Genomic DNA, 25,563 nt, shown 5'->3' with positions numbered 1-25,563 from the left:
TTTCTGGCTCCATACAAATTTTAGGATTGTTCTAGCTCTGTGAAGAATGCTGGTGTTATTTTGATAGGAATTGCATTGAATATGTAGATTACTTTGGGTAGTATCGAGATTTTAACAATATTTATTTTTCCTATCCAGGAGCATGGAATCTTTTTCCATTTTTTTATGTTGTCTTCAATTTCTTTCATAAGCTTTCTATAGTTTTCAGTGTATAGACTTTTCTCCTCTTTGGTTAGATTTATTCCTAGGTATTTTATGGTTTTTGGTGCAATTGTAAATGGGATTGATTCCTTGATTTCTCTTTCTGTTGCTTCAGTGTTGGTATATAGGAATGCAACTGATTTCTGTGCATTGATTTTATATCCTGTGACTTTGCTGAATTCATGGATCAGTTCTAGCAGTTTTTTGGTGGAATCTTTTGGGTTTTCCACATAGAATATCATATCATCTGCAAAGTGTGAAAGTTTGACCTCCTCCTGGCTGATTTGGATGCCTTTTATTTCGTTGTGTTGTCTGATTGCAGAGGCTAAGACTTACAATACTATGTTGAATAACAGTGGTGAGAGTGGACATCCCTGTCTTGTCCCTGACCTTAGGGGGGAAGCTGTCAGTTTTTCTCCGTTGAGGATGATATTAGCATTGGGTCTTTCATATATGGCTTTTATGATCTCGAGGTATGATCCTTCTATCCCTACTTTCTTGAGGGTTTTTATCAAGAAAGGATACTGTGTTTTGTCAAATGCTTTCTCTGCATCTATTGAGAGGATCATGTGGTTCTTGTGCTTTCTTGTATTGATGTGATGAATCACATTGATTGTTTTGTAGATATTGAACCAGCCCTGCATCCCAGGTATGAATCTCACTTGGTCATGGTGAACATATTTTTTAATGTATTATTGGATCTGGTTGGCCAATATCTTGTTGAGGATTTTTGCATCCATGTTCATCAGGGAAATTGGTCTATAGTTCTCCTTTTTAGTGGGGCCTTTGGTCTGGTTTTGGAATCAAGGCAATGCTGGCTTCATAGAAAGAGTTTGGAAGTTTTCCTTCCACTTCTATTTTTTGGAACAGCTTCAAGAGAATAGGTGTTAACTCTTCCTTAAATGTTTGGTAGAATTCCCCTGAAATGCCATCTGGCCCTGGACTCTTGTTTTTTGGGAGAGTTTTGATTACTAATTTGATTTCTTTACTGGTTATGGGTCTGTTCAAATTTTCTTTTTTTAAATTTTTTTTTTAACATTTATTTATTTTTGAGAGAGAGCGACAGAGCATGAGCAGGGGAGGGGCAAAGAGAGAGGGAGACACAGAATCCAAAGCAGGCTCCAGGCTCCAAGCTATCAGCACAGAGCCTGATGCGGGGCTCGGACTCACAAACCACAAGGTCATGACCTGAGCCAAAGTCGGATGCTTAACCGGCTGAGCCACCCAGGTGCCCCTGTTCAAATTTTGTTTCTTCCTGTTTCAGTTTTGGTAGTTTATGTTTCTAGGAATTTGTCCATTTCTTCCAGATTGCTCATTTTATTGGTGTATAATTGCTCATAATATTCTCTTACTATTGTTTTTATTTCTGCTGTGTTGGTTGTTGATCTCTTCATTCTTGGTTTTATTTATTTTGGTCCTTTCCTTTTTCTTTTTGATCCAATTGGCTAGTGGTTTATCAATTTTATTAATTCTTTCAAAGAACCAGCTTCTGGTTTCATTTTCAAAATCTTTTCTAATTGAAATTAGGACCTTTTGTCTGCAGAGTTGCTTAACACTGGTGTTACTGGACCCCACTTGTCTTGTTTTTAAGGAAAGGAGGCTTTGGGGAGTAGGAGTGTAGTTTCCTTGGGAAGTGACTGTCTTTCCCCAAAGGTACCCCCCCCCCCCCCCCCCCGCAACCTTACGCTGTCTAGCATAGGTAGAACAGAGCCTGCTGTCCTGGTGTATCAGCAAGTATGTTCTTCCTTCACAGTGTGTTTATCTCTGCCAAATGTTGATTCTTATTACTTTATTTTTATTGTATTTTAAAAGTTTATGTAAGTAATCTCTACACCCAACGTGGGGCTTGAACTCACAACCCCCAGATCAAGGGTGGCACACTCTTCTAACTGAGCCAGCCAGGCACCACGAATCTTATTACTTAAAAAAAAAAAATCCTTGTATGTTAATCCAGTTAGAACTAACGTGAGAATTTTAAGCGATACAATTTGAAACATAGCTCAGTAGCTGTGGAAGATCAGATCAGAATGCCACAAGCGTTGTGTCCTGAGTCCTTGACAGAGGTGACTTAGGGTTGGGTCACCAGCTGGGATGATGTGATGAACCTCCACTTATCCCAGTTTCCATCATAAGAGCTGGAACTGATTTTTTTAACTATTTTTTTTTTTAATGTTTATTTATTTTTGAGAGAGAGAGTCAGCACAAGCAGGGCAGGGGCAGAGAGAGAGGGAGACACAGAATCTGAAGCAGGCTTCAGGCTCTGAGCTGTCAGCACAGAGTCCAACACGGGGCTTGAACCCATGAACCATGAGATCATGACCTGAGCCTAAGTTGGATGCTTAACCTACTGAACCACCCAGATGCCCCTTAAACTAATTAAAAAAAAATTTTTTTTAACGTTTGTTTTTGAGACTGAGAGAGACAGAGCATGAATGGGGGAGGGTCAGAGAGAGAGGGAGACACAGAATCTGAAACAGGCTCCAGGCCCTGAGCTGTCAGCACAGAGCCTGACGCGGGGCTTGAACTCATGGACCGCGAGATCATGACCTGAGCCGAAGTTGGACGCTTAACCGACTGAGCCACCCAGGTGCCCCTCCCTTGAACTAATTTTTAATGCCAAAAAATGACTTTTAGGGGTGGCTACCTGTCAGAGCTTTTATTTACTATTTTGGATGGTGGTTGGTTATTGTTTATTTTGTTTATCTCAAACATAGAAGAATATTCAGAATAATAAAACAAAAAAATGTTCGTGGCCCCCCAGCTTTGTCATATCTCAATATTATACCATAATCCTGCTTCAGATATTCGTACTTAAAAAAACAAACCAGAGTGAAGATATTTCACTTCTCAGTGCTGTTTACTTCCTTACCCCAGTGATAACACTGTTCTGAATTATATATTCTCATGCATGTTTTCCTTTTTTATTGCATGTGTGTTTCTTTACAACATTGAGTGTTGTTTTGTATATTTTAAATGCTTTTTTAAAATGTTTATTTATTTTTGAGAGAGAGATACAGAGCGCGAGTGGGGAAGGGGCAGAGAGAGAGGGAGACAACAGAACTGGAAGCAGGCTCCAGGCTCTGAGCTGTCATTACAGAGCCTGACGTGGGGCTTGAACTCATGAACTGTGAGATCATGACCTGAGCCAAAGTTGGACGCTCAACCAACTTGAGCCTCCCAGGTGCCCCAGTTGTTTTGTTTATTTTTTAAACTTTATATAAATGGTTATTATCTTGTATTTATTTTTCTGCAGCTTTCTTTTTCACTTAATGTCATTGAAGTTTATCCATATTGATTTATGTTATATTCTAGTTCATTTATTTCAAGTTATATAATATTCCATTAGATGAGAGGGCTATAATATGTTTATGCATGTTCCTATTAATGAATGTTTAGATTGCTTTTTATTTGTCACTGATCCTAACTGTGTTACAATGAAGATTCAAAATTTCCTTGTATACCTGTTCTAGAATTTCTCTAGGAGCAAAATTTATAATTCATAGGGCTGAGCATGTTTAACCCTGGTAGATATTTCCAGTTATTCAAAGTGTCAGTTTGCACTCCCACCAGTTGTGTGTAGGAATCCTTGCTTAGCAGCCTCTCCAGCATTTTGTACTGTCAGACTGTGGCAAAAACTTTATCGAATGTGTATAAAATGTTTCTTGGTCGTTTGAGTTTTCTCTTCTAAGAGTTACCCAGTCGTATCCTTTATCTTCTTACTGTTTTTTTTAATTTAATTTATTTTTTAATTTACATCCAAATTAGTATATAGTGCAACAATGATTTCAGGAGTAGATTCCTTAATGCCCCTTACCCATTTAGCCCATCCCCCCTCCCACAACCCCTCCAGTAACCCTCTGTTTGTTCTCCGTATTTAAGTCTCTTATGTTTTGCCCCCTCCCTGTTTTTATATAATTTTTGTTTCCTTTCCCTTACGTTCATCTGTTTTATCTCTTAAAGTCCTCATATGAGTGAAGTCATATGATATTTGTCTTTCTCTGACTAATTTCGCTTATCATAATACCCTCCAGTTCCACCCACGTAGTTGCAAATGGCAAGATTTCTTTCTTTTTGATTGCCGAGTAATACTCCATTGTATATATATACCACATCTTCTTTATCCATTCATCCATCGATGGACATTTGGGCTCTTTCCATACTTTGGCTATTGTTGATAGTGCTACTATAAACATTGAGGTGCATGTGTCCCTTTGAAATAGCACACCTGTATCCCTTGGATAAATACCTAGTAGTGCAATTGCTGGGTCGTAGGGTAGTTCTATTTTTAATTTTTTGAGGAAACTCCATACGTTTTCCAGAGTGGCTGCACCAGTTTGCATTCCCACCAGCAGTGCAAAAGAGATCCTCTTTCTCCATATCCTCGCCAACATCTGTTGTTGCCTGAGTTGTTAATGTTAGTCATTCTAACAAGTGTAAGGTGGTATCTCATTGTGACTTCTTACTGGTTTTTAAAGAGGTGCTCATATATTGTGGATACTAATCCTTTTACTGGCTCTATATCTACAGGTTATCTCCCAGACTTTGGCTTATCTTTGCTTTGTTTGTATTTTCTTGTGCATTTTTGTTTTTGATGTAGTGGAATTTATTGATCTTTTCCTTTACAGTTTACACATTTTGTGCCTGGGGATTTTGATTAGAAGTGCATTTGATTAGGGGCGCCTGGGTGGCTCAGTCGGTTAAGCGGCCGACTTCAGCTCAGGTCACAATCTCGCGGTCCATGAGTTCGAGCCCCGCATCGGGCTCTGGGCTGATGGCTCAGAGCCTGGAGCCTGCTTCCGATTCTGTCTCCCTCTCTCTCTGCCCCTCCCCCGTTCATGCTCTGTCTCTGTCTCAAAAATAAATAAAACATTAAAAAAAAAATTTTAGAAGTGCATTTGATTAGATGTTCATTTGATTAGAAGTTAATAGGGAGGGGTACCTGGTTAAGCCTCCAACTTGACCTCAGGTCATGATCTCACGGTTTGTGGGCTCAAGCCCCTCGTTGGGTTCTGTGCTGACAGCTCAGAGCCTGGAGCCTGCTTTGGATTCTGTCTCCTTCTCTCTCTGTCCCTCCCCTACTTGCACTCTCTTTCAAAAACAAAATATTAAAAAAAAATTAAAAATCAAAAAGCTTATAGGGAGAATTGACATTTTGTAATAGTCTCCATCTTGGAACATGTCAATCTTTCTGATTATTTAGGTCTTTTTTAATGTGTTTATTTCTTTTTAGTTTTTATTTTTTAAAGTTTATTTATTTTGAGAGAGAGAGAGAATGGGAAGGGCAGGGAGAGGGAGAGAGAGAGAGACTCCCAAGCAGGCTCTGCACTGTCAGCGCAGAGCCCCATGTGGGGCTCAAACTCATGAACCATGAGCTCATGACCTGAGTGGAAACCAAGAGGTGGACGCTTAACCAACTCAGCCACCCAGGCGCCCCTCTTTTAATGTCTTTAAATGAAGTGTTATGCTTTTTGTCACAAAAATCCTAACATACCTTTCCCTAGATTTATTGTCAGGTAACATATGGATATTGTTGCTATTGTAAATAATATTTTTAAAATTATACTTTCTAAATGGGTGTTAACTGCATATAGAAATAATAAGATAGGTTTTTCTATATTAATCTTTCACATAACTGCCTTACTATGCTCTCCTGTATTTTTTTTTAACTCCTGTATTTCTAATAGTAGTTTACCTGTACATTTTCTATGTTGAAATAATAGGATCCTCAATTGTTGACAGTTTTCTTTCTTTGTTCCAATTTTTATGGTTTCTATGTGTGTCTTATTTATTGGTTAGAATCTCTAACAACTTGATGTTGATAGAAATTTTGATAGCATGCAACCACGTCTTGTTCCTGAATTTACAGTGTATGTTCCCATATGTTCTCATACTAAATGTGGTGTGGTGGCTTTTGGTGGACTCCTTTTATCCAGTGAAGGAAGTTTTCACCTAGTTTGCTAAGAGTTTGTTTGCTTTTGTAATCATAAATTAGTTCTAAATTTTATGAAAGTTTTTTCTGCATCTTTTGAGATAGCATGTAGCTTATTATCTCCTTCAATCTGGTAGTTGTATTATCAGAAATTTTTGGGAAACTAGGGTTGCCTGAGTGGCTCGGTTGAACGTCCAACTTTAGCTCAGGTCATGATCTCACAGTTTGTGAGTTCAAGCCCCGTGTCGGGCTCTGTGCTGACAGCTCGAAGCCTGGAGCCTGCTTCGGATTCTGTCTCCTTCTCTCTCTGCCTCTCCCCTCTTGTGCTCTGTCTCTCTGTCTCTCAAAATAAATAAATGTAAACAAAAAAATTTTTTAAAGAAATTTTTAGGAAACTAGTTTTAGTCTTCCCTGTTGGCTCTTGCTTTTGTTTGATTAGTTGTTGATGTGTTTGTACTTTTGGATTGTGAGTGCATCTTCAATAAGGCTTTATCTATGGGACTCTTATGTGGCCCAGATTGGGGTGTGTCCCAGAGATGTTTTGCATTTACTTCTAGCTGACTAGTGTGTATCACTTGCCTGGGACCACTTTAGTTTTGATTAATTTCTTGGACTATGTAGATTAGATACTTTTTTCCCCTCCTCCAAACTAGGTTGACACAGCTTTTATGTTGTCTTCTATGTTGCTGGTTATTTTCTGTATCATTCTTTCCTGGGAGTATAGCTCTTCATGTTCTGTCTTTATGTAGAGGTTGCAGTCTTTCCTTTTTAGCTTCTTTGAACCCCAAGGCATTGTTTCTTATCTTACTTCCACCCATCCCTAAGACTGGCACCCTCCTCTTCTCCTTGGACTGCCATTGTGTTAGCTCTCAAGAGTATTTGTGTTTTCAGTTTGCTTTTCATTCTTGGTCCTTGGTCCATTCTGTTACTTTTTTTGGTGAAAACTGTTGTGCATTTAAAATGGATGCATATTGGGGTGCCTGGGTGGCTCAGTTGGTTTAGCATCCGACTTCAGCTCAGGTCATGATCTTGCAGTCCGTGGATTCGAGCTCTGTGTCAGGCTCTGTGCTGACAGCTCAGAGCCTGGACCCTGCTTCGGATTCTATGTCTCTCTCTCTCTCTCTCTGCCCGTCCCTTGCTCATGCGTGCTTTCTCTCTCTCTCTCTCTTTCTCTCTCTCTCTCAAAAATAAACATTAAAAAAATTAAAAATTAAAATGGATACATTTATATAGAATTTTACCCATGTGTTTAGATGTTTTGCATTGGGAAAATTTGCAAGATCTCCTGTCTGCCAAGGTGCCAAGCAGGAAGCTCTTGTCCAAATTATTAGATGGACCTTGTTACTGTGGTGCTATCTTGTTGGTTTCTACTAGATAGCTTCTAGAGCTGTTAACCTGGCATCTTCTGGTGCTGTCCTACCTTCATGACTCTCGTATACCCAGTATTCAAGTACTCACTATCAGTAATTTCTTTTACGGATAGTAATTTTAGAGACTTTGGGGAGAAAAAGTATAATCCATAGAGAAGCTATAAAATAGCACACTTAATCTTGGGTTTTACTAATTCTGAAATTTGAAATGGAATGTATTTCATAGTTCTTGATCAAGGTAACAGCAACACTAAAGCAGCATTTGTAAAATGGCACAAGTTCTTTCCATACTTTTATGTTAGTGGCATTTTTTAGAAGCCTGTCCAAGCTCAAAATATGTAATTATTCTTATAATTTCAATATTTTATTTATTATAGAGAGTTTATAAATAACTACAGTTTGTATAGTACTAATATCAAGTCAAAAATATACATAGAAGCCTGCCTCGTATGTCATATCCAAACTAGTGTAAAAATAATGTTATGAACTTCATTAAGAGCAGACACGTTTGGAATGTGAAGAGGCTCACTTGTCAGAATTGTTTGTTGTGGAAGCTATTGTTTTTTGTTTGTTTTTTGTTTTTATCTTTAGTTAACGGGAGAGATGATTAGGAGATTCAGGAACTCCTTGTGATGTGGAGGGTTCAGTAGTTTCTTGATTAGCTTGGCTGAGTGGCAGCTCTAGCCCTGCATTTGTAACTAGGCCAGTGCCACCATTGAATTAGCTGGGCCTTTCATTCAGCTCCCTGTGATGTGACAGTGAGTTGCACTCCTTCTTGTATGCTGTGGTGAGCAGGAGGGAAGCTTAGCTCCTCATCCTGTCCTTTTTCTATCACTTACTACCTTTCTGTTTTTCATGCATTTGTATTTTGCCCATGGTGCTGGGGCAATGTCCACTTGAGAACAAGCCACAAGAATGAGTAATAACTACTTGTTAAGTAAAAGACCAGAAGATTGGAACTTCCTTAACTTTGCCCAAACCCAGCCCTGGAGTGTGTCCTTGAGATTTGGCAGTTGTCTCTAGGTGTTCCACTTTTATTCTTCACTCTCAATCAACTAGATTATTCTTGGATGGTGGATGCCAACTTTTGTAGGTTGGCATAGTGAGTGCTGATGCGACAGAGGCTTGGTTTAATTCCAGGGCAGCCTCGCCCTGGTTAGAGAGCAACCGTGCAGGCCTAGACTGTACCCTTAACTGCACTAGGGTTCATGAGTATCTTGGGCACCAGGGATCAAGTATGTTTAGTGTGATTAGGGAAGAAAATACATTGTAAATTTCCTAGTGGGACAGAAACATCATTTTTTTTTTTTTTTGTATTAAGGGTATCATTTTAAATTATGATTAGATTTGATTTGGTATTTTTATTTACTCAAATGCTACAGACTTCTTTGGTGTCCCCAAATGACACTGTTACTGATTCTTTCTGTTTTGGAGTCAGATAGTCTTATGGCTTCTTGCTCTGCATCATTCTTTGAGGCATGTATATTGTATCACTTCCACAATGCCTGGCAGAATGTCTTTATTATGTCATACATAGGCTTTGGACCGAATTAATTGCTAGCCTTTCTGCCTTTTCTTTTGACCATTATTTCTACAAAATAACTATCAGCTACTTTTTTCTTTGAAGTATTTCCTCAAGCTTTTTGTTCATCTCAGTCCGTGACCTTTATCCCCTCTATCATTATAGTATCTCATGGCCATAAGATTACTATGTGGATTATTTTGATCTCTTGTACCTCCCATATGGTGTAATGAAGTTGTGGCCTTGCCTCCATGGAATAAGCATCTTTTTCTGAAGAGTGATGAGTACATGGTTTGGTGTATGTACCCACACAAGCCATGTTGCAGTCTTTGAGAGATGGCCTTTCTTCCCAAGGGTTAATGTCCATTTTTACATCATTTCTGTTTACAGAGATGAGGTTTCCCTGCAGGTCCCCTTCTTACTTGCAAAATCTGTAGCCTGAGTTTTGTCCAGATTCATATGCTTTTCGTCAAAGAATTATAGGAGTATTAGTTTGAAAGAAGAAGCTTTTTTTCTACTTCACTATATTGGCTTTAGGTCAAGTACACACTCTTTTTCCTCCACCTGTTTTTGCTAATGTTCAGATGTCACTGTTTTTGTCAATATTCATGTCCAGTGTTAGACCAGAGAGAGACTTATAGGGCACGTTTACTTAAGTAACTGGTTCAGTGGTATGAATCTTAAGCTACTTATTTCTTTAATGCTGAAGTGTGTGAAGTGTGTGTGTGTGTGTGTGTGTGTGTGTGTGTGTGTGTAAGAACCTAAGAAACTGGGCACAGGTTGAATAACCTTGGCCATAAAGTAACAGTGAAACATGTAATCTAGATAGATTACATAAGTCTCCTTAGAAGATTGTTCAGAATTGGGCCACATCTACACAAAGAAGGAGGACAAGCTGGTGAGTCCAATTTCTACCTGCTGGTGGGGTGCTATTTGTTTATGACATTGACCAGACCTAGAGCCTTCCAGAGGGAACCCAGGTGAGACTTGCCTCAGAGATGATTCCAGTTCCTGCTGGGCTCCCGAGGAAGAGGGAGAGAGGCCTACCCCCTACCAAGAGGACATCCTGTCTGTGCATGAGGATGCTGGGAGGCTTAATTTAATTAGCCTTTTTAACCCTATGTTTTTTGTGTCTTAACGGAAAGGAAGTTTCATACTAATTTGTTACTAATTAACTATAGAGAATAGTCAGCTAGGTAATCCTTCAAATCTGTACTTTGAAAGAAGGTATTTTTATACTTGGTAAGTGTTTAAATCTTTGGAAAACTAGGAATAGATAATTTTATTCTCTTTTTCACTGTCTTTTAGAAGGTTGTTTATTTATTTTTGCCACTAAAGACTTCATTGGTGTATTTCCTAAAGACGTTTTCTTATATAATCACAAAATAATTCTCAAGATCAGGAAATATAATATTGATATAATACTATTGTCTAAACCATAGTCCATATTCCATTGCTTCAACTATTCTCAGTTCTGGCTTTTATAGCTATTTTCTTCCCCAGATCCAGGATCTCATCCAGGATCCCATGTTGCATTTAGTCTCCTTTAATCTGAAATTATTCTTCAAGAATTATTTTATGTATATGGTGGGGTATACACGGTTAGCCCCTGGATTCTTGTCTTCTAGTTCATATTCTGATCCTTACTTCCTCATGGCATTCTGGAGAAAGGTGCTGCCACCTTGAGAAAAAAGGGATTGTATTTGAATGGAACTCATTTTGATTCTTCTACATTTTGGTAGCTACTAATAGATTTGGCAGTCTAAGAGGGTGTGTTGGCCAAGGGAAGTATCTAATAACAAGTGATGGTTAGACTCTATATGTAATTTGAACTGCTTGCGTTACTAATGATCCTCATTGGTTCTGCTAGTTTTTCATTACTCTCATAATCAGTTTTTATTATCCGTTGGAAATATAGAAAATAATGCATATTTGATCAGTGGTTCTTTTCCTTTTTTGTGATTTGAGAGGTAAATGCAGTATGGATTCCCATTTACAAATCCCTGTGCCATTTAATAATTTAAGTCCACTGGAAATGTAACATTTAGTAGTTTAAAGGTGCAGGCTACCTCTTGCACTGAAGTAAATACCACAGTTTATTTTTGCACATGTGAAGTCAAGAAATAATAGATCTTCAGACTTTTTGTTGCACTTTTTACTATGGTTTGTCACTTAAATCTTTATGGCACCGGGATATTTCCCAGTACCAATAACCAATTCTCTGATTCTCCAGATACCAAATGGGTGTCCAACAATTCATTTCTGACACTATTCCAAGTTAGCAGAGACCTAAGGCTAAGGACTCAGTCCCATAAGACTTTCCCCTACTTCAGATGCCAGTTGTAAGTCCTTGGCTATCCATACTTCTGACTGACCATAAATCAGGGCTCCTATGACCCCCCTCCTTAGGCTCAATAATTTGCAAGAATGACTCACAGAACTCAGGAATATACTTATGTTTACTGGTTTATTTGAAAGGACACAGCTCAGAACAGCTAAGCGGAAGAGATGCATAGGGCAAAATATGGGGGAGGAGTGGCATGGAGTTCAATGCCTTTTCCAGTTGTGCCATTCTCCCAGCGTCTCAGTGTATTCACTGACCCAGAAGCTCTCTGAATCTCAGAGTTCAAGAGTTTTTATAGAACTTACTCTCCAGCTCCCCATCTCCCATCTTGGGAGGTTGGCGGGCAGGGCTGAAAGTGCCAGTCTTTTAGTCACTGGGTCTTTTTGGTGACCAGTGCCATCATGAGGCTGTCTAGGGGCTCTACCCTAAGTTACTTTGTTGGCACGGATTCAGCTGTGATCAAAAGAGGGCTCAGGGTAAACAGCAGAAGACACTCCTGTCACTCAGAAAATTCTAAGGGTTTGGGAGCTCTGCCAGGAACCAGGGAAAAGGACCAAATATATTTTTGTTTTGTACCAAAGGCACCATAGGAGTATGCACCTGACTAGTCTTACCATTCACTTTAGAACTGTGAAGAGTGGAGCCAGATGAGTTTACTTATATTGGTGTGCCTGGCTGGCTGGCTGGCTCAGCTGTAGAGCATGTGACTCTATTTTTTTTTTTTTTTTAATGTTTATTCATTTTTGAGAGATGGAGAGAGACAGTGTGAGTAGGGGAGGGGCAGAGAGAGAGGGAGACAAAGAATCTGAAGCACACTCCAAGCTCTTAGCTGTCAGCACAGAGCCTGACACGGGGCTCGAACCCATGGACTGTGAGATCATGACCTGAGCTGAAGTCGGATGTTTAACTGACTGAGCCACCCAGGCGCCTGGAGTATGTGACTCTTGATCTCAGGATCGTGAGTTCAAGCCCCACGGTGGGTGGGGAGCCTACTTAAAAAAAAAAAAAAAAAAAAGCATAGAAACGTTTATGTCTTTAAGGAGCTTAGCTTAGTACACAGAGTGCCCAAGTTACTGGCAAAGCTAACAAAAACTTGAGTAAGCATGTAAATACAGTGATATTAGTATATCATATTTTTTCCTATAGAATATTTTGAAAATATGCATGTATATCACAAAATAGTAGTTATCCATTAAAATTTTAGTTAATTGGTAGTAGATACCAATTTAGGAAAAACATAGTATGCAACCTGTATACCCTGTAGTTATAACTATTTAAAAATGAATGACAACTGAAAATCTAAAGCAATCAACATCAACTCAGCAAATTAGTGGCTATTTGCATTATAGAAGGATTCATGTAGAGTTCCTGTTATAGTTTTATTTTTAAAAGTTTTGATTTATTGAAATGCTACTAGCACAGAGCTTTTCAGGACTGTATCTGGTACATAAGTTGACTAGATATGGAGAGATCGTCCCCAAAGTTGGTGCTGAATGTTTGCAGGACTATGAAGGGCAAACCATCCCCTCTGTGCTCAGCTTGTGTTTGTCTGAGTTTGAAGACAACCAGCCTTGAGCTCCATGGCTCTGTGATAGTTAGAAACTCCTAAGAGAAAGGAAGAGCCTCAGAGGGCTGGGACTTTGGGAACAGACTGGTCAGGGACAGTGGAGGTGGTTGTAGATAGAGGGAGTTGGAGAGATGAGACACTGGCCATAATTTGGCTTCTCTCCAAGCCACTTCAGTCTTACCATCTAGTAGATAAACCCGACCTGCTTTTAGGCTGGTCTGCACTCAGGGCTGGTTTGGGCCTCAGCAAGCCTAGGGAAAGTAGGCCAAACATGCCCCCACCATGTAGATCCTCATCTCTGTCATCCTCACTTTAAGAATTGAGAGCTGTGTGGAAAGAGATACAGGGGTCACAAGTTGAATGGTAACATATTTAGCCAGAATTGCTTTTACTCTGTATTCAGAGATCCAGGGACCTTACTTTTAATTTTAATTTTAATTTTAATTTTTTATTTTCATTTTTATTATTTTTATTTTTATTTTTTACTGCCCTTAGATTATAATGTACATGTGGCGTGCGTGTGTGTGTGTGTGTGTGTGTGTGTGTGTGTGTGAGAGAGAGAGAGAGAGAGAAGAGAGAGAGAGAGAAGAGAGGGAGAAAATTTTTCAGAGCCCAGATTCCTCTGGGGAGCATTGGCTATGTCACATAACCTTCTCACAGCCAAAGCTGTCACCGCTGCTTTAGTTCATATCTTACCAACTCAATTGTTTGTTGCCCTCCCTCCCCCCTTTTTTTCCATCTGACTCCATGGAGAATTAAATGAGCCTTTAATTTGCTCCTCTCAGCAGTGGCCTTCTAGAGTTTTACTCCGACTTATTCAAAATACCTGGGACTGACCCTGCAGGGATGCGCTGCTCAGTGACCTCTTGGATGAAGAGCCTAAGTCAGGGAGCAAACACAAGAAACCTCAGCCCTTGGCCATTTTAAATTTTTTTTTTTCAACGTTTTTTATTTATTTTTGGGACAGAGAGAGACAGAGCATGAACGGGGGAGGGGCAGAGAGAGAGGGAGACACAGAATCGGAAACAGGCTCCAGGCTCCGAGCCATCAGCCCAGAGCCTGACACGGGGCTCGAACTCACGGACCGCGAGATCGTGACCTGGCTGAAGTCGGACGCTTAACCGACTGCGCCACCTAGGCGCCCCAGCCCTTGGCCATTTTAAAGAGGTTGTGGATTATAGTAAAAGTAAAAGTTTGACTTTTCAAATGTAGTATTAACTTTAGTCACTGAGAAAGTTTGCCCTTGATGCTGAATTACATCTATAAAATAACCTGTATACCATTAATATATCAGATTAATCTTGTACTTTTTTATCTGAATACAGTATGGAACTGTCCAGATATTTTTTGTTGTTCATGTAATGTGATTCTGTTTGTTACATTTTTTTAAATGCTAATTTTTCTTTATGATACCTGAAAATATGGACTCTAAGACTATAGATTTCAAACTATTTGGTCTCAGGATCCTTTTATACTCTTAAAAATTATTGAAGATCCCAAAAAGCTTTTGTTTATACGGGTTATAATGGTTAATCTTCACTGTATTAGAAATTAAAACAAATTAAAAATATCAATTTCTTTAAAAAGTAATAAACTTGGAGCACCTGGGTAGCTCAGTCAGTTAAATGTCCACCTCTTTTTAAATTCTTTAATTTATTTAATTTTATTTATTTTTTATTTTTTAAAATTTACATCCAAGTTAGTTAGCATATAGTGCAACAATGATTTCAGGAGTAGATTCCTTAATGTCCCTTACCCATTTAGCCCATCCCCCCTCCCACAACCCCTCCAGTAACCCTGTTTGTTCTCCATATTTAAGAGTCTCTTACGTTTTGTCCCCCTCCCTGTTTTATATTATTTTTACTTCCCTTCCCTTGTGTTCATCTGTTCTGTGTCTTAAAGACCTCATATGAGTGACGTCATATGATATTTGTCTTCCTCTGACTAATTTTGCTTAGCATAATACCCTCTGGTTCCATCCACATTGTTGCAAATGGCAAGATTTCATTCTTTTTTTGACGACACATACTCCATTGTGTATATATACCACGTCTTCTTTATCCATTCATCCATCAATGGACATTTGGGCTCTTTCCATACTTCGGCTGTTGTTGTTGTTGTTGTTGTTGTTGTTTTTAACGTTTATTTATTTTTGAAACAGGGAGAGACAGAGCATGAATGGGGGAGGGTTAGAGAGAGAGGGAGACACAGAATCTGAAACAGGCTCCAGGCTCTGAGCTGTCAGCACAGAGCCCGATGCGGGGTTTGAACTCACGGACCGCGAGATCATGACCTGAGCCAAAGCCGGATGCCTAACCGACTGAGCCACCCAGGCGCCCCACTTCAGCTATTGTTGATAGTGCTGCTGTAAACATTAGGGTGCATGTGTCCCTTCGAAACAGCATACTTGTATCCCTTGGATAAATGCCTAGTAGTGCAATTGCTGGGTCGTAGGGTAGTTCTATCTTTAATTTTTTGAGGAATCTCCATACGTTTTCCAGAGTGGCTGCACCAGTTTGCATTCCCACAAGCAGTGCAAAAGAGATCCTCTTTCTCCACATCCTCGCCAACATCTGTTGTTGCCCGAGTTGTTAATGTTAGCCATTCTGACAGGTGTGAGGTGGTATCTCATTGTGGCTTTGATTTGTATTTTCCTGAAGATGAGTGATGTTGAGCATTTTTTCATGTGTCAGTCGGCCATCTGGATGTCTTCTTTGGAGAAGTGTCTATTCATGTCTTTTGCCCATTTCTTCACCGGATTATTTGTTATTTGGGTGTTGAGTTTGATAAGTTCTTTATAGATTTTGGATACTGACCCTTTATCTGATATGTCCTTTGCAAATATCTTTTCCCATTCCGTCGGGTGCCTTTTAGTTTTGCTGATTGTTTCCTTCACTGTGCAGAAGCTTTTTCTTTTGATGAGGTCCCAGTAGTTCATTTTTGCTTTTGTTTCCCTTGCCTCTGGAGACGTGTTGAGTAAGGAGTTGCTGCAGCCGAGATCAAAGAGGTTTTTGCCTGCTTTCTCCTTGAGGATTTTGATGGCTTCCTGTCTTACTTTTAGGTCTTTCATCCGTTTTGAGTTTATTTTTGTGTATGGTGTAAGAAAGTGGTCGAGGTTCATTCTTCTGCATGTCGCTGTCCAGTTTTCCCAGCACCACTTGCTGAAGAGACTGTCTTTATTCCACCGGATATTCTTTCCTGCTTTGTCAAAGATTAGTTGGCTATACGTTTGTGGGTCCATTTCTGGGTTCTCTGTTCTGTGCTGTTGATCTGAGTGTCTGTTTTTGTGCCAGTACCATACTGTCTTGATGATAACAGCTTTGTAGTACAGCTTGAAGTCCACCAACTCTTGATTTTAGCTCAGGTCATGTTCTCATGGTTCGTGAGACTGAGCTCTGTGCTGACAGGAGCATTCTTGGGATTCTCTCTCCCTCCCTCTCTGCCCCTTCCTCTCACTCTCTCTCAAAATAAATAAATAAACATTAAAAACAATTAAAATAATAAACTCAATATGTATTAAATAATTTTTAATGAAAAATAATTGTTTTCCAAAAGAAAAAAATTAGAAGAGTTGAATTGTTTGACACATTTTAAAATTTGAAAATGTCTGATTGAATAGAGATAGCTAGATCCTCAGATCTGCTTCTACATATAATTTGTTGTCACTTATTGTTTTGTTAATTTACTGTATTGTAGAAGTAGATGAAGAAGGCGGGTGGAAAATGGATGAGTGTTTTAATAGCCTTTTCAGGTAATTGTGGGTATTCTTTATTTTTTTTTTTTTTTTTTTTTTAATTTTTTTTCAACGTTTTTTATTTATTTTTGGGACAGAGAGAGACAGAGCATGAACAGGGGAGGGGCAGAGAGAGAGGGAGACACAGAATCAGAAACAGGCTCCAGGCTCCGAGCCATCAGCCCAGAGCCTGACGCGGGGCTCGAACTCACGGACCGCGAGATCGTGACCTGGCTGAAGTCGGACGCTTAACCGACTGCGCCACCCAGGCGCCCCAGTGGGTATTCTTTAATACTGTATCTAAACTCTGACAAGTGGTAGTTTCTTCAAGGTTAATTGTAATATGGAATTCGAAACCACATCCAGGAACTTCTTGTATTCTATTACATTAAAATCCATTGGTCTGTCTTGCACTTCGGATGGTTCTTTAACCCATGTATGATTTTGACTTTGTGGCTCCCTTGAAAGTGTCTTCAGGACCCCAGGGGTCCCTGGACCAGGATTTGAGAACTGCTGTCAGAGAATCTGGAAGGGATCTTGAAGATGAACTAGAGTCCATCTCTCTCCTAGCTAGAACAAGAGGGGTAATGGAAGCTGAGGGAGAACTGATTTGACCAAGGTCATGCAGCTAGTTTCCCATAGAGCTATGGCTAGAATTTAGGGTTTTGTTTTGTTTTGTTTTCTCTTTTAAGAGAGACAGAGACAGCATGAGAGGGGGAGGGGCAGAAAGAGAGGGAGAGAGAGAATCCCAAGCAGGCTTTGCACTGTCAGCACAGAACCTGATATGGGGCTCAAACCCACAAACCATGAGATCATGACCTGAGCCGAAACCAAGAATCAGACGCTTAACCACTGAGCCACCTAGGCATCCCTGGAATTAAGATTTCTTGACTGATTCTGTAAACATGGCTCCAGTGCCTCTGTTGTGCTTTGTGCTGAGTCCCTGGGCCTGGCCCCACTGCATTGCCTTTTGGGGAGAGTTGTCTCCTGTGGCTTTCCTCCTTAGAGCCCTGAATGTTTTGTTCACCGTCTTTTCCTTATTTTGTCTTAATTAAGCTCCACATTGCCAAAAGTCTCATTAATAAAATATTTCAAGCTGTGTCACTTTCTAGCTCTGTACCTGCTTTGTGCGTATTAAATGTGTTCTTAAGTGACTGAAAGGTTATTAAAAGGCATTTGGACTACATGTATGCATTGGGCTTTTGTCTTGCCCAGGAAAGGTGTTTTGAAATAACTTCAGAGATCCACAGTTGATCTCTCAGCAGACTGGAAGAATCTTATTGATACCCTGTGAGTACTGGAAGTGGACTGAACTCTTTTTTTAAAAAGTCTTTGAATTATATAAATTGCTTGACTAATGTGTTTCTTTGAAGTGTTGCCTAAAGTTTTAGACTGAATGTTTTCATGCTTTTAAGACTTCATACCCCTTGCAAATTAGCATAAATGCATGGTTTTGTTTATACTCTTAATGGAAAAAGAAGTGTGCATGGCACTCACTGTGGAATTGCTTTGAGATAATTTGAGGAAATTTAATATAACTCAAGGTTATCAAAATTAATGAGGACATGGCAGTTTGGAATGGTTTCTTTTATATCAAACATAGCATCAGGATGCTGCTGAGGACCTCTGAAATTGCATGGGCTGCCCTACAGTGGTGAGGCAGTATGTGCCCACAGTTCTATGATTTTAGTGTGCACTCTCCAAGCATGGTCTGCTTTGTGAACAAAGGCTTTGCTAGTATGTGTGTATGTCTTTGTGTTTTTCTCTCCTGTGTATTCTCCTCCCCAGGGGTGTGTCTTAGGGCTGTGCCTGCATGATTAATTTCACTGATTCTTAGCCAGGCACCACTCTATAGACAGGTGACATTGTTTTTGAACTTAGCAGGGCAGAGGAACCAAATTTTCCTTTACTCTCAAGGCTGTAAGGGGCTGGCCTGGGATTGGCTGTGGGTTTCTTCATAACTATATATAGCCTCTTTTAGCAAACACAATATATTAAACTGTAGACCTTAACATATTACTTAGGGATTGGATATTTACATTTCAGAGTGATTCTTTTTAGAGTTTCTTTAAATAGCTAGTTCTCTAGTTTCATTAAGATAGAATTTGATTCCCAGAATTTGCTTTGTAGGAATACAGGTCCTCATTAAGGTGTAGCACACCCATAATCACTCTCCTAGCGCTCCTCTTCCCTGGAGGTTGAGGCAGTGTTTCACATGGGCTGAGGAGCAAATGAGGGAGATACATTTTTTCCTTATCACCTTTTTCCTCACCTCTAACAGTTCTACTGAGAGCTAATTTCTTGAATCAGGCTGTCTGTGTTTGAAAGGCTGTGCCCACATGGAAGTGTTTGTATGTGTGGATACCCTTATAGACAGAATGTAATTGACTGTGCTGCTGCCCCCCCAAGGTTAACTATTCCTCTGACATTTTCCCTTTGTTGCTTTTTTTTGTTTTTGTTTTTTGATGTTTATTTATTTTGAGGGACCGCGCATGCATGTGCATAAGCAGGGGAGGGGCAGAGAGAAAGGGAGAGAGAGAGTCCTAAGCAGGCTCCATGCTGTAAGCCCAGAGGCTGAACCGTGAGATCATGACCTGAGCTGAGATCAGGGGTCAGACACTTAACCAACTGAGCCACCTGGGCATCCCTGTTGCTTTTTTGAAGGAGATCAGTAACAGCAAAACCTGCCCTTTGAGTCGTTGGTATGATTTTGAAGAGTGGAGAAAATTCATTTGTGTCATCTCTGTAAAGAAGTTTTAGTGGCTCTTGCAAGGTAGGGAAAGAGAATAACCAAATTTGGTGGGATTTAAGAAATCTATCACTCTCCACTTTATTCTGTTATGGGCATCTGATGGCCTGGGTACTATTTTATTTTTAAATAATTTTATTTTTTTATTTTAACATTTATTTATTTTTGAGAGACAGAGACCAAGCACGAGCAGGGGAGGGGCAGAGAGAGAGAGGGAGACACAGAATCTGAAGTAGGCTCCATGCTCTGAGCTATCAGCACAGAGCCTAATGTGGGGCTTGAACCCACAAACCGCAAGATCATGACCTGAGCTGAGGTCAGACACTTAACTGACTGAGCCACCCAGGTACTCCTGGCCTGGGTACTATTTTAAAATGTCCTGTACTTAAAATGTTTTGAGTGGGGGCCTGGACCAATGTCTCAAATTCTAGTAGTATGTGTGGTTGTTGATTTTTTTTTTTAAGTGTTTTTTTATTTTTAAGAGAGAGAGAGAGAGAGACAGAGCTTCAGTGGGGTAGGGACAGAGAGAGAGGGAGGGAGATACAGAATCTGAAGGCTTTGAGGTGTCAGCACAGAGCCCGATGCAGGGCTTGAACTCGCAAACTGTGAGATCATGACCTGAGCTGAAGTCATATGCTTGACTGACTGAGCCACCCAGGCGCCCCTGGTTGTTGACGTTTAATTGATATTTGCTTCTATCTATTAGGAGCTTGGGACTGAGGTTATTTTGAAGATGTTTGTTAACTAGGTTTACAGGAGGCTTCTCATTATTATTGTTTACCTCTAAGTGATTGTCATTCTTCCACAACCACACAATTTCTTCTCTGAAATGACAGACATTCAGATTACATTAAGGTACTTGCTAATTAAAAATTGTCTTCTAAAAGCCACTCCATAATCAACCAAACACACTGTAAGCAAAACACTTATCTCAAGCAGTCTAGGATGAACCAGAGGGGTTATGCTGATTATAAACATTGACTTCCACATACAGAGTAGCTGCTGTTGAGTTATCATCATTACTCATCTTCAGAATAATTTTCATTTCCAAAGCTGCTGACATCTAATTGATTTACTACTTCCTTTCAAAACCTAATGAACTTAAAGATATAGGATAGTTATTCCCTGAGAAATTTGGAATTTGTCACTCAGTGAATGGTGACTCAGCATTAGTTATATTAATTTGTATTTGTGGAACACCTTTTTTCCCTGTGCCTTAATACACTTTGTACGTGTTTTGGAAGTGCGTTATTAATGCAAAAATTTTAATTTTATTACTAAATCATTTCACAGATTTTTTTTTTGTTGTTTCATTGTCTTGAGAGGCTAAGTGCATGACCCACCAGGACACATACACACTCATAATTCCTGTGGCTTTTAACTAAACAGTCTTGAACTTAAATTCTAGCTTTCTAGAACTCTAAAGGATCCAGTTTATTTCATTTTGTTTCAGGAGGACATAAAAATTCTGTTTCAAATTGTGTCTGGACCTTAATAAGAGATTTCAGTTCTGGAATAGTTTTTGTGTTGAATAATTAGAGACTTGTATTTTAGTTTTTATTTTGGGAGATGGGAGGAATTTTAGGATAACCTGATTGTGGATGTGGTTGTCTGTAGCAGTTTGTCGTATAAAAGATTATTTATTTTGTGTTCTTCCTCCACATTTTATTATGAAAAATTTGAAATATACAGAAAAATGGAAAGAATTGGTCAGTGAGTCTTTATGTTAACATTTTACTATATTTGCTTTATCTCAGAGCAGTCTTTACCTTGTTTTTGTCCCCCTCAAGAAGAAATGACTTTTTAATTTTTTTAAACGTTTATTTATTTTTGAGACAGAGAGAGACAGAGCATGAACGGGGGAGGGGCAGAGAGAGAGGGAGTCACAGAATCTGAAACAGGCTCCGGGCTCCGAGCTGTCAGCACAGAGCCCGACGCGGGGCTCGAACTCACGGACCGTGAGATCGTGACCTGAGCCGAAGTCGGAGGCTTAACCGACCAAGCCACCCAGGCGCCCCAAGAAGAAATGACTTTGGGGCGCCTGGGTGGCGCAGTCGGTTAAGCGGCCGACTTCAGCTCAGGTCACGATCTCGCGGTCCGTGAGTTCGAGCCCCGCGTCGGGCTCTGTGCTGACAGCTCGGAGCCCGGAGCCTGTTTCCGATTCTGTGTCTCCCTCTCTCTCTGCCCCTCCCCCGTTCATGCTCTCTCTCTCTGTCCCAAAAATAAATAAAAAACGTTGAAAAAAAAATTAAAAAAAAAAAAAAAAAGAAGAAACGACTTTTATAGCTGATAGTAAAGTAGACCAAGTGAGAGCGAAAGAGTGAGACAGACAGACATGCACAGTGCCTGGCACATAGAAGGGTTAATAGAGCAAGTTGGCAAATGAGGGAGTGAACGTGAATGAATGAATTGATCTAAATAGGACATGCTTCCAGCTCCAGGCCACAAAGAAACAATTCTCAGCTAAATACCTGCCCTTAGGGATTTACTGTTTGGTCTGAAGGTGAGAAACCGCAGAAGGCAAACCACTTTGCCAGGTAACCCATGTGAAGGCTTCAGTGAAGGTCAGCATAGTCAAGCATGGCTATTGGAGTTCAGAAGCAGGAATATGGTCCCAGAAGACTGGGGCAGTTGACCAAGACTTCTTGGAAGAAGTTGAGCTGGAATTGGGCTAAGAGGTAGGACAGAACCTGAGAGCAGAGATGGGCACAGGGGCATTCTGGCCCATGGGGAGCCTGAGGTTCCCCACATACTTGGGAGGAGTGGGAGTGTGCTAAATAGCCAGCTGCCTGCTGGAAGCCTTCTATTCAGGTGGTTAGAGAGTGGGACTGCCTTCTGGGTAGTGCTCCAAGGCAGGACCTGGCCCTGCTCTAGGCAGGACCCACTCACTCCCTGTTCCTTGAGTACTCCCAGTTACTCTCACTCCTGGGCTCTGCCCTTGCTGCTCACTCTCCATAGAACACACTCTCCCCAGATGTCTGTGTGTCTCCCTCTTCTTCTGGCCTCTTTTCAATGAGAACTTCTCCCTGATCTCTTTCTGGCATGCAGCAGCCTCTTAGCACTCCCCAACATGCTTCCTACTGTGTCCCCAAAGCCTAGTATAGTGCCCGTGATTATATATCTATAATGTGTATTTGTATATGTATGGATAAACAGAAATTTAGAGAGTTGATGCTCAGGAAGTTGAAGGAATGAACAAATGGTAATTCTGAGGCATAGAGTGTGTTTGGTCACTTTAAGATATTTTCATGTCCAAGCAGCTAAGAGAAACTTGAGCTTCTCAGGGTTAGTGCACTTGTGAGGAAGGTGGAGATTCGGGTATGGTTAGCTTGCCCTTCTAGGGCATTCATCCTTGGCATTTTCTCTTTGAAAGAATCCTGTTCCTAAGTGAAGCCCTTGGTGATTCTGATGCCTCTTTTCTTTCTTTCAGGACCCCTGCAGTGTACCATGAGTCGGTAATGCCCACTGAGGACCTCTGGGAGCCATGTCAGACGAATCCGCCTCAGGGAGCGATCCAGACCTGGACCCGGACGTGGAGCTGGAGGATGCGGAAGAGGAGGAGGAGGAGGAGGAAGTGGCAGTGGAGGAGCACGGCAGGGATGACGCGGAAGACCTACTGGATGGTGAGTGGCTCTACTGAGTGACATGGGTTGTCTTTTCTTTTCTTTTCTTCTAGTGGATTTTTTGCTGGAAAAGCATGGTATTTCCAGTTGGATTTCTTAGGTCATCTATTGTGAGAAGGCAGACACTGGTTGCATAGCAACAATTAACTCATATGCTCTTTCTCAGGAAGTGAATTGTTGTTCCTCTATCTAGGCCTCACTTTAGTGCTGGAAGAACCTTTAGCATTTAACTCGTCTTTGACAGACATGTGGATTCAGATTCAAAGATTTGAGAGTAGAGCATACTTGCCCGAGTCATGGAGAAATCAGTAGCAGAGTCCTTGTGGCAAGACTTTGTGGTCTGGGGGTCATGGATTCATCAGATGGCTACAGGCAGGTGTGGGGGTAACCGTGAGTTTCCTGAAATTATATGCACAATTCTGCTTGTATGGACATGAGGGGATTACCTAGGGAGAGATTCTCAGATGAAAGGTACACAACTCCGGAAAGCTTACTGCATCTCCTGTGGTGCTGCTCTGCCTCCCAGCCATTTCTAGTGACTATAGATTGCTTCTGATGGGAGAGAACTGCACCTTCATAGCTGGTAGACCCCCTCTGGACTCCTATTTGGCTCAACCCTTCCTTTGCCCCCAACTTGTTGAAGTGGCATTGACTTTTTCTTCTCTAGTCCAGTGTGAGGTCATCTGGCCAGCCATAGAGCTTCTCAGTTCATTCCAGCCTTGCATGGCATAGGATGGAGTTGTTTGCAAGCTTCCTGTTAACTGAGGAATAAAGTTTTTGTCTGTTGTTTATAACAGACCACACTAGTAGAACTAGGAAAATGTGCTACTATTCTTCTCCAGATTCTAGGAGAATGAACATCAATTCTGTTTCTTTGCTGCTGGTACTGTCTTCAGTTCTCATTCATCCTGACAGTTGTCACGTTGTTCAGGGATCAGTTTTTCCTCATTTATACTGTTTAGGAGTCTCTGCCCTATTTCCACTTCACCTCTGGCAGGGAAATTACCATTTTATTTATTTATTTTTCCTGATATCATTTGCTGTCCACTGTAATTCAGTTGGAGTCTCCCAAGATGGTACTGTAGTTCCTTTCTATATAAAGTAGAATAAGTAGAAATAATGGAAGATAGTGTGTGCTGGAACGGTATACCATCATACTGTCTTGATGTGCTCGCTTCGGCAGCACATATACATCATACTGTCTTGCCTTGGTCTCATGGTTCTTAAGATGGCATTAGAGTGCCCCTGGTATCTGCATCACTTTTTGCTTTTTATCATTTGGGTTCTCAGAATTATATTTCAGCTACCCCCTAGATTCATGTCAGGTTTAGATTGGATTTTAGATGTTGCTGGTGGGTATAATGGATATATACACACAGTTTTCCCTCTTGGCTTCTTGGAATTCTGTTTTCCTTGTTCGGTTCTTAATTATTAAGACAAAACAAAACATATCCTTCTGTGCACTTTATTATTTATTTAGAAGCGGCAAGATTTTTTAAAATTACTTTTTAATGTTTATTAAAAAAATTGTTTTTAATGTTTATTTTTGAGAGAGAGACAGACAGACAGACAGACAGACAGTGGGAGCAAAGTAGGGGCAGAGAGAGGGAGACACAGAATCCAAAGCACGCTCCAGGCTCTGAGCTGACAGTACAGAGCCTGATGCAGGGCTCAAACTCAGAAACCGCAAGATCAAGACCCGAGCTGAAGTCGGGTGCTTAACCAACTGAACCACCCAGGTGCCCCTAGAAGTGGTGAGAATTTAATTGTGATTTGTTACAGCTGTGTAACTGGAGGTTTTTTGTTTGTTTGTTTTTACTATTTATACAACTCTCAGATGAAACGATTTTTTAAAAATTTGAAATGACTTATTTTTATTGCTTTTAAAGTTCCGAGTGTTAAAGTGTTTGGTAGGTACTTTTTCTCTTGCCTTGCTAGGGTTATCTAACTTCTTGGAATTTGATTAAGTATCCTTTTGATGTTTCACTGTAGTGTTAGAGCTGTGCTCACCCAGGCACTCCCAAATGGAAGTGATACTTGTGTTACTTGTGGCAATTCTGCCCCTGTTTTAGAGCTCACAGTTTTCCTGGTTCTCTCATTTTGAACACTATGAAATTTTGCTGAAACATCTGAGACCTGCCTGTTTGTTCAGTCTTGCCTTTCTTGCCTTGGCTTGCTGGTCATCTCACAACCTTAATGGGTAGAGCGGCCCGCTATTCTAAAATTAGGAATAGCTATGAATAGTCTTAGCTGGTATAGTGTGATGTGGCCTTTTGTTGTCTTGGAGCAGTCTTTCTCAACCTGGGATGATTTTACCTCCCAGGGGACAATTTACAACGTCTGAAAACAGTTTTGATTGTCACGACTTCTGGGAGGTGGGGGAGAAATGCTACTGGCATCTTGTGGGCAGAGACCAGGGATGCTGCTAAACATCCTACATTGCACAGGACAGCTCCGTCCTACACACAGTTATTGTGGCCAAATATCAATAGTGCTGAGATTGAGAAACACTTTCAAAAAAGAAA

At 40.5% G+C, this 25,563-nt stretch overlaps 1 protein-coding gene across 3 annotated transcripts in view; it reads left to right on the top strand.

Annotated features, from left to right (window-relative positions):
• RAD54L2 (RAD54 like 2) overlaps window positions 1-25,563 on the top strand; it is a 117,537-nt gene that overhangs the window by 25,786 nt on the left and 66,188 nt on the right. For all 3 annotated transcript variants that reach the window (XM_058726752.1, XM_058726753.1, XM_058726751.1), the window contains one exon: window positions 22,846-23,038. In XM_058726752.1, the coding sequence (XP_058582735.1) occupies window positions 22,900-23,038 (139 nt within the window). In that variant the 5' untranslated portion in view covers window positions 22,846-22,899. The remainder of the gene's footprint in view (window positions 1-22,845; window positions 23,039-25,563) is intronic.

This window comes from Neofelis nebulosa, chromosome 4 (assembly GCF_028018385.1).
Source record: "Neofelis nebulosa isolate mNeoNeb1 chromosome 4, mNeoNeb1.pri, whole genome shotgun sequence".
NCBI lineage: Eukaryota > Metazoa > Chordata > Mammalia > Carnivora > Felidae > Neofelis > Neofelis nebulosa.
This window is presented reverse-complemented; position numbering and strand designations above follow the sequence as displayed.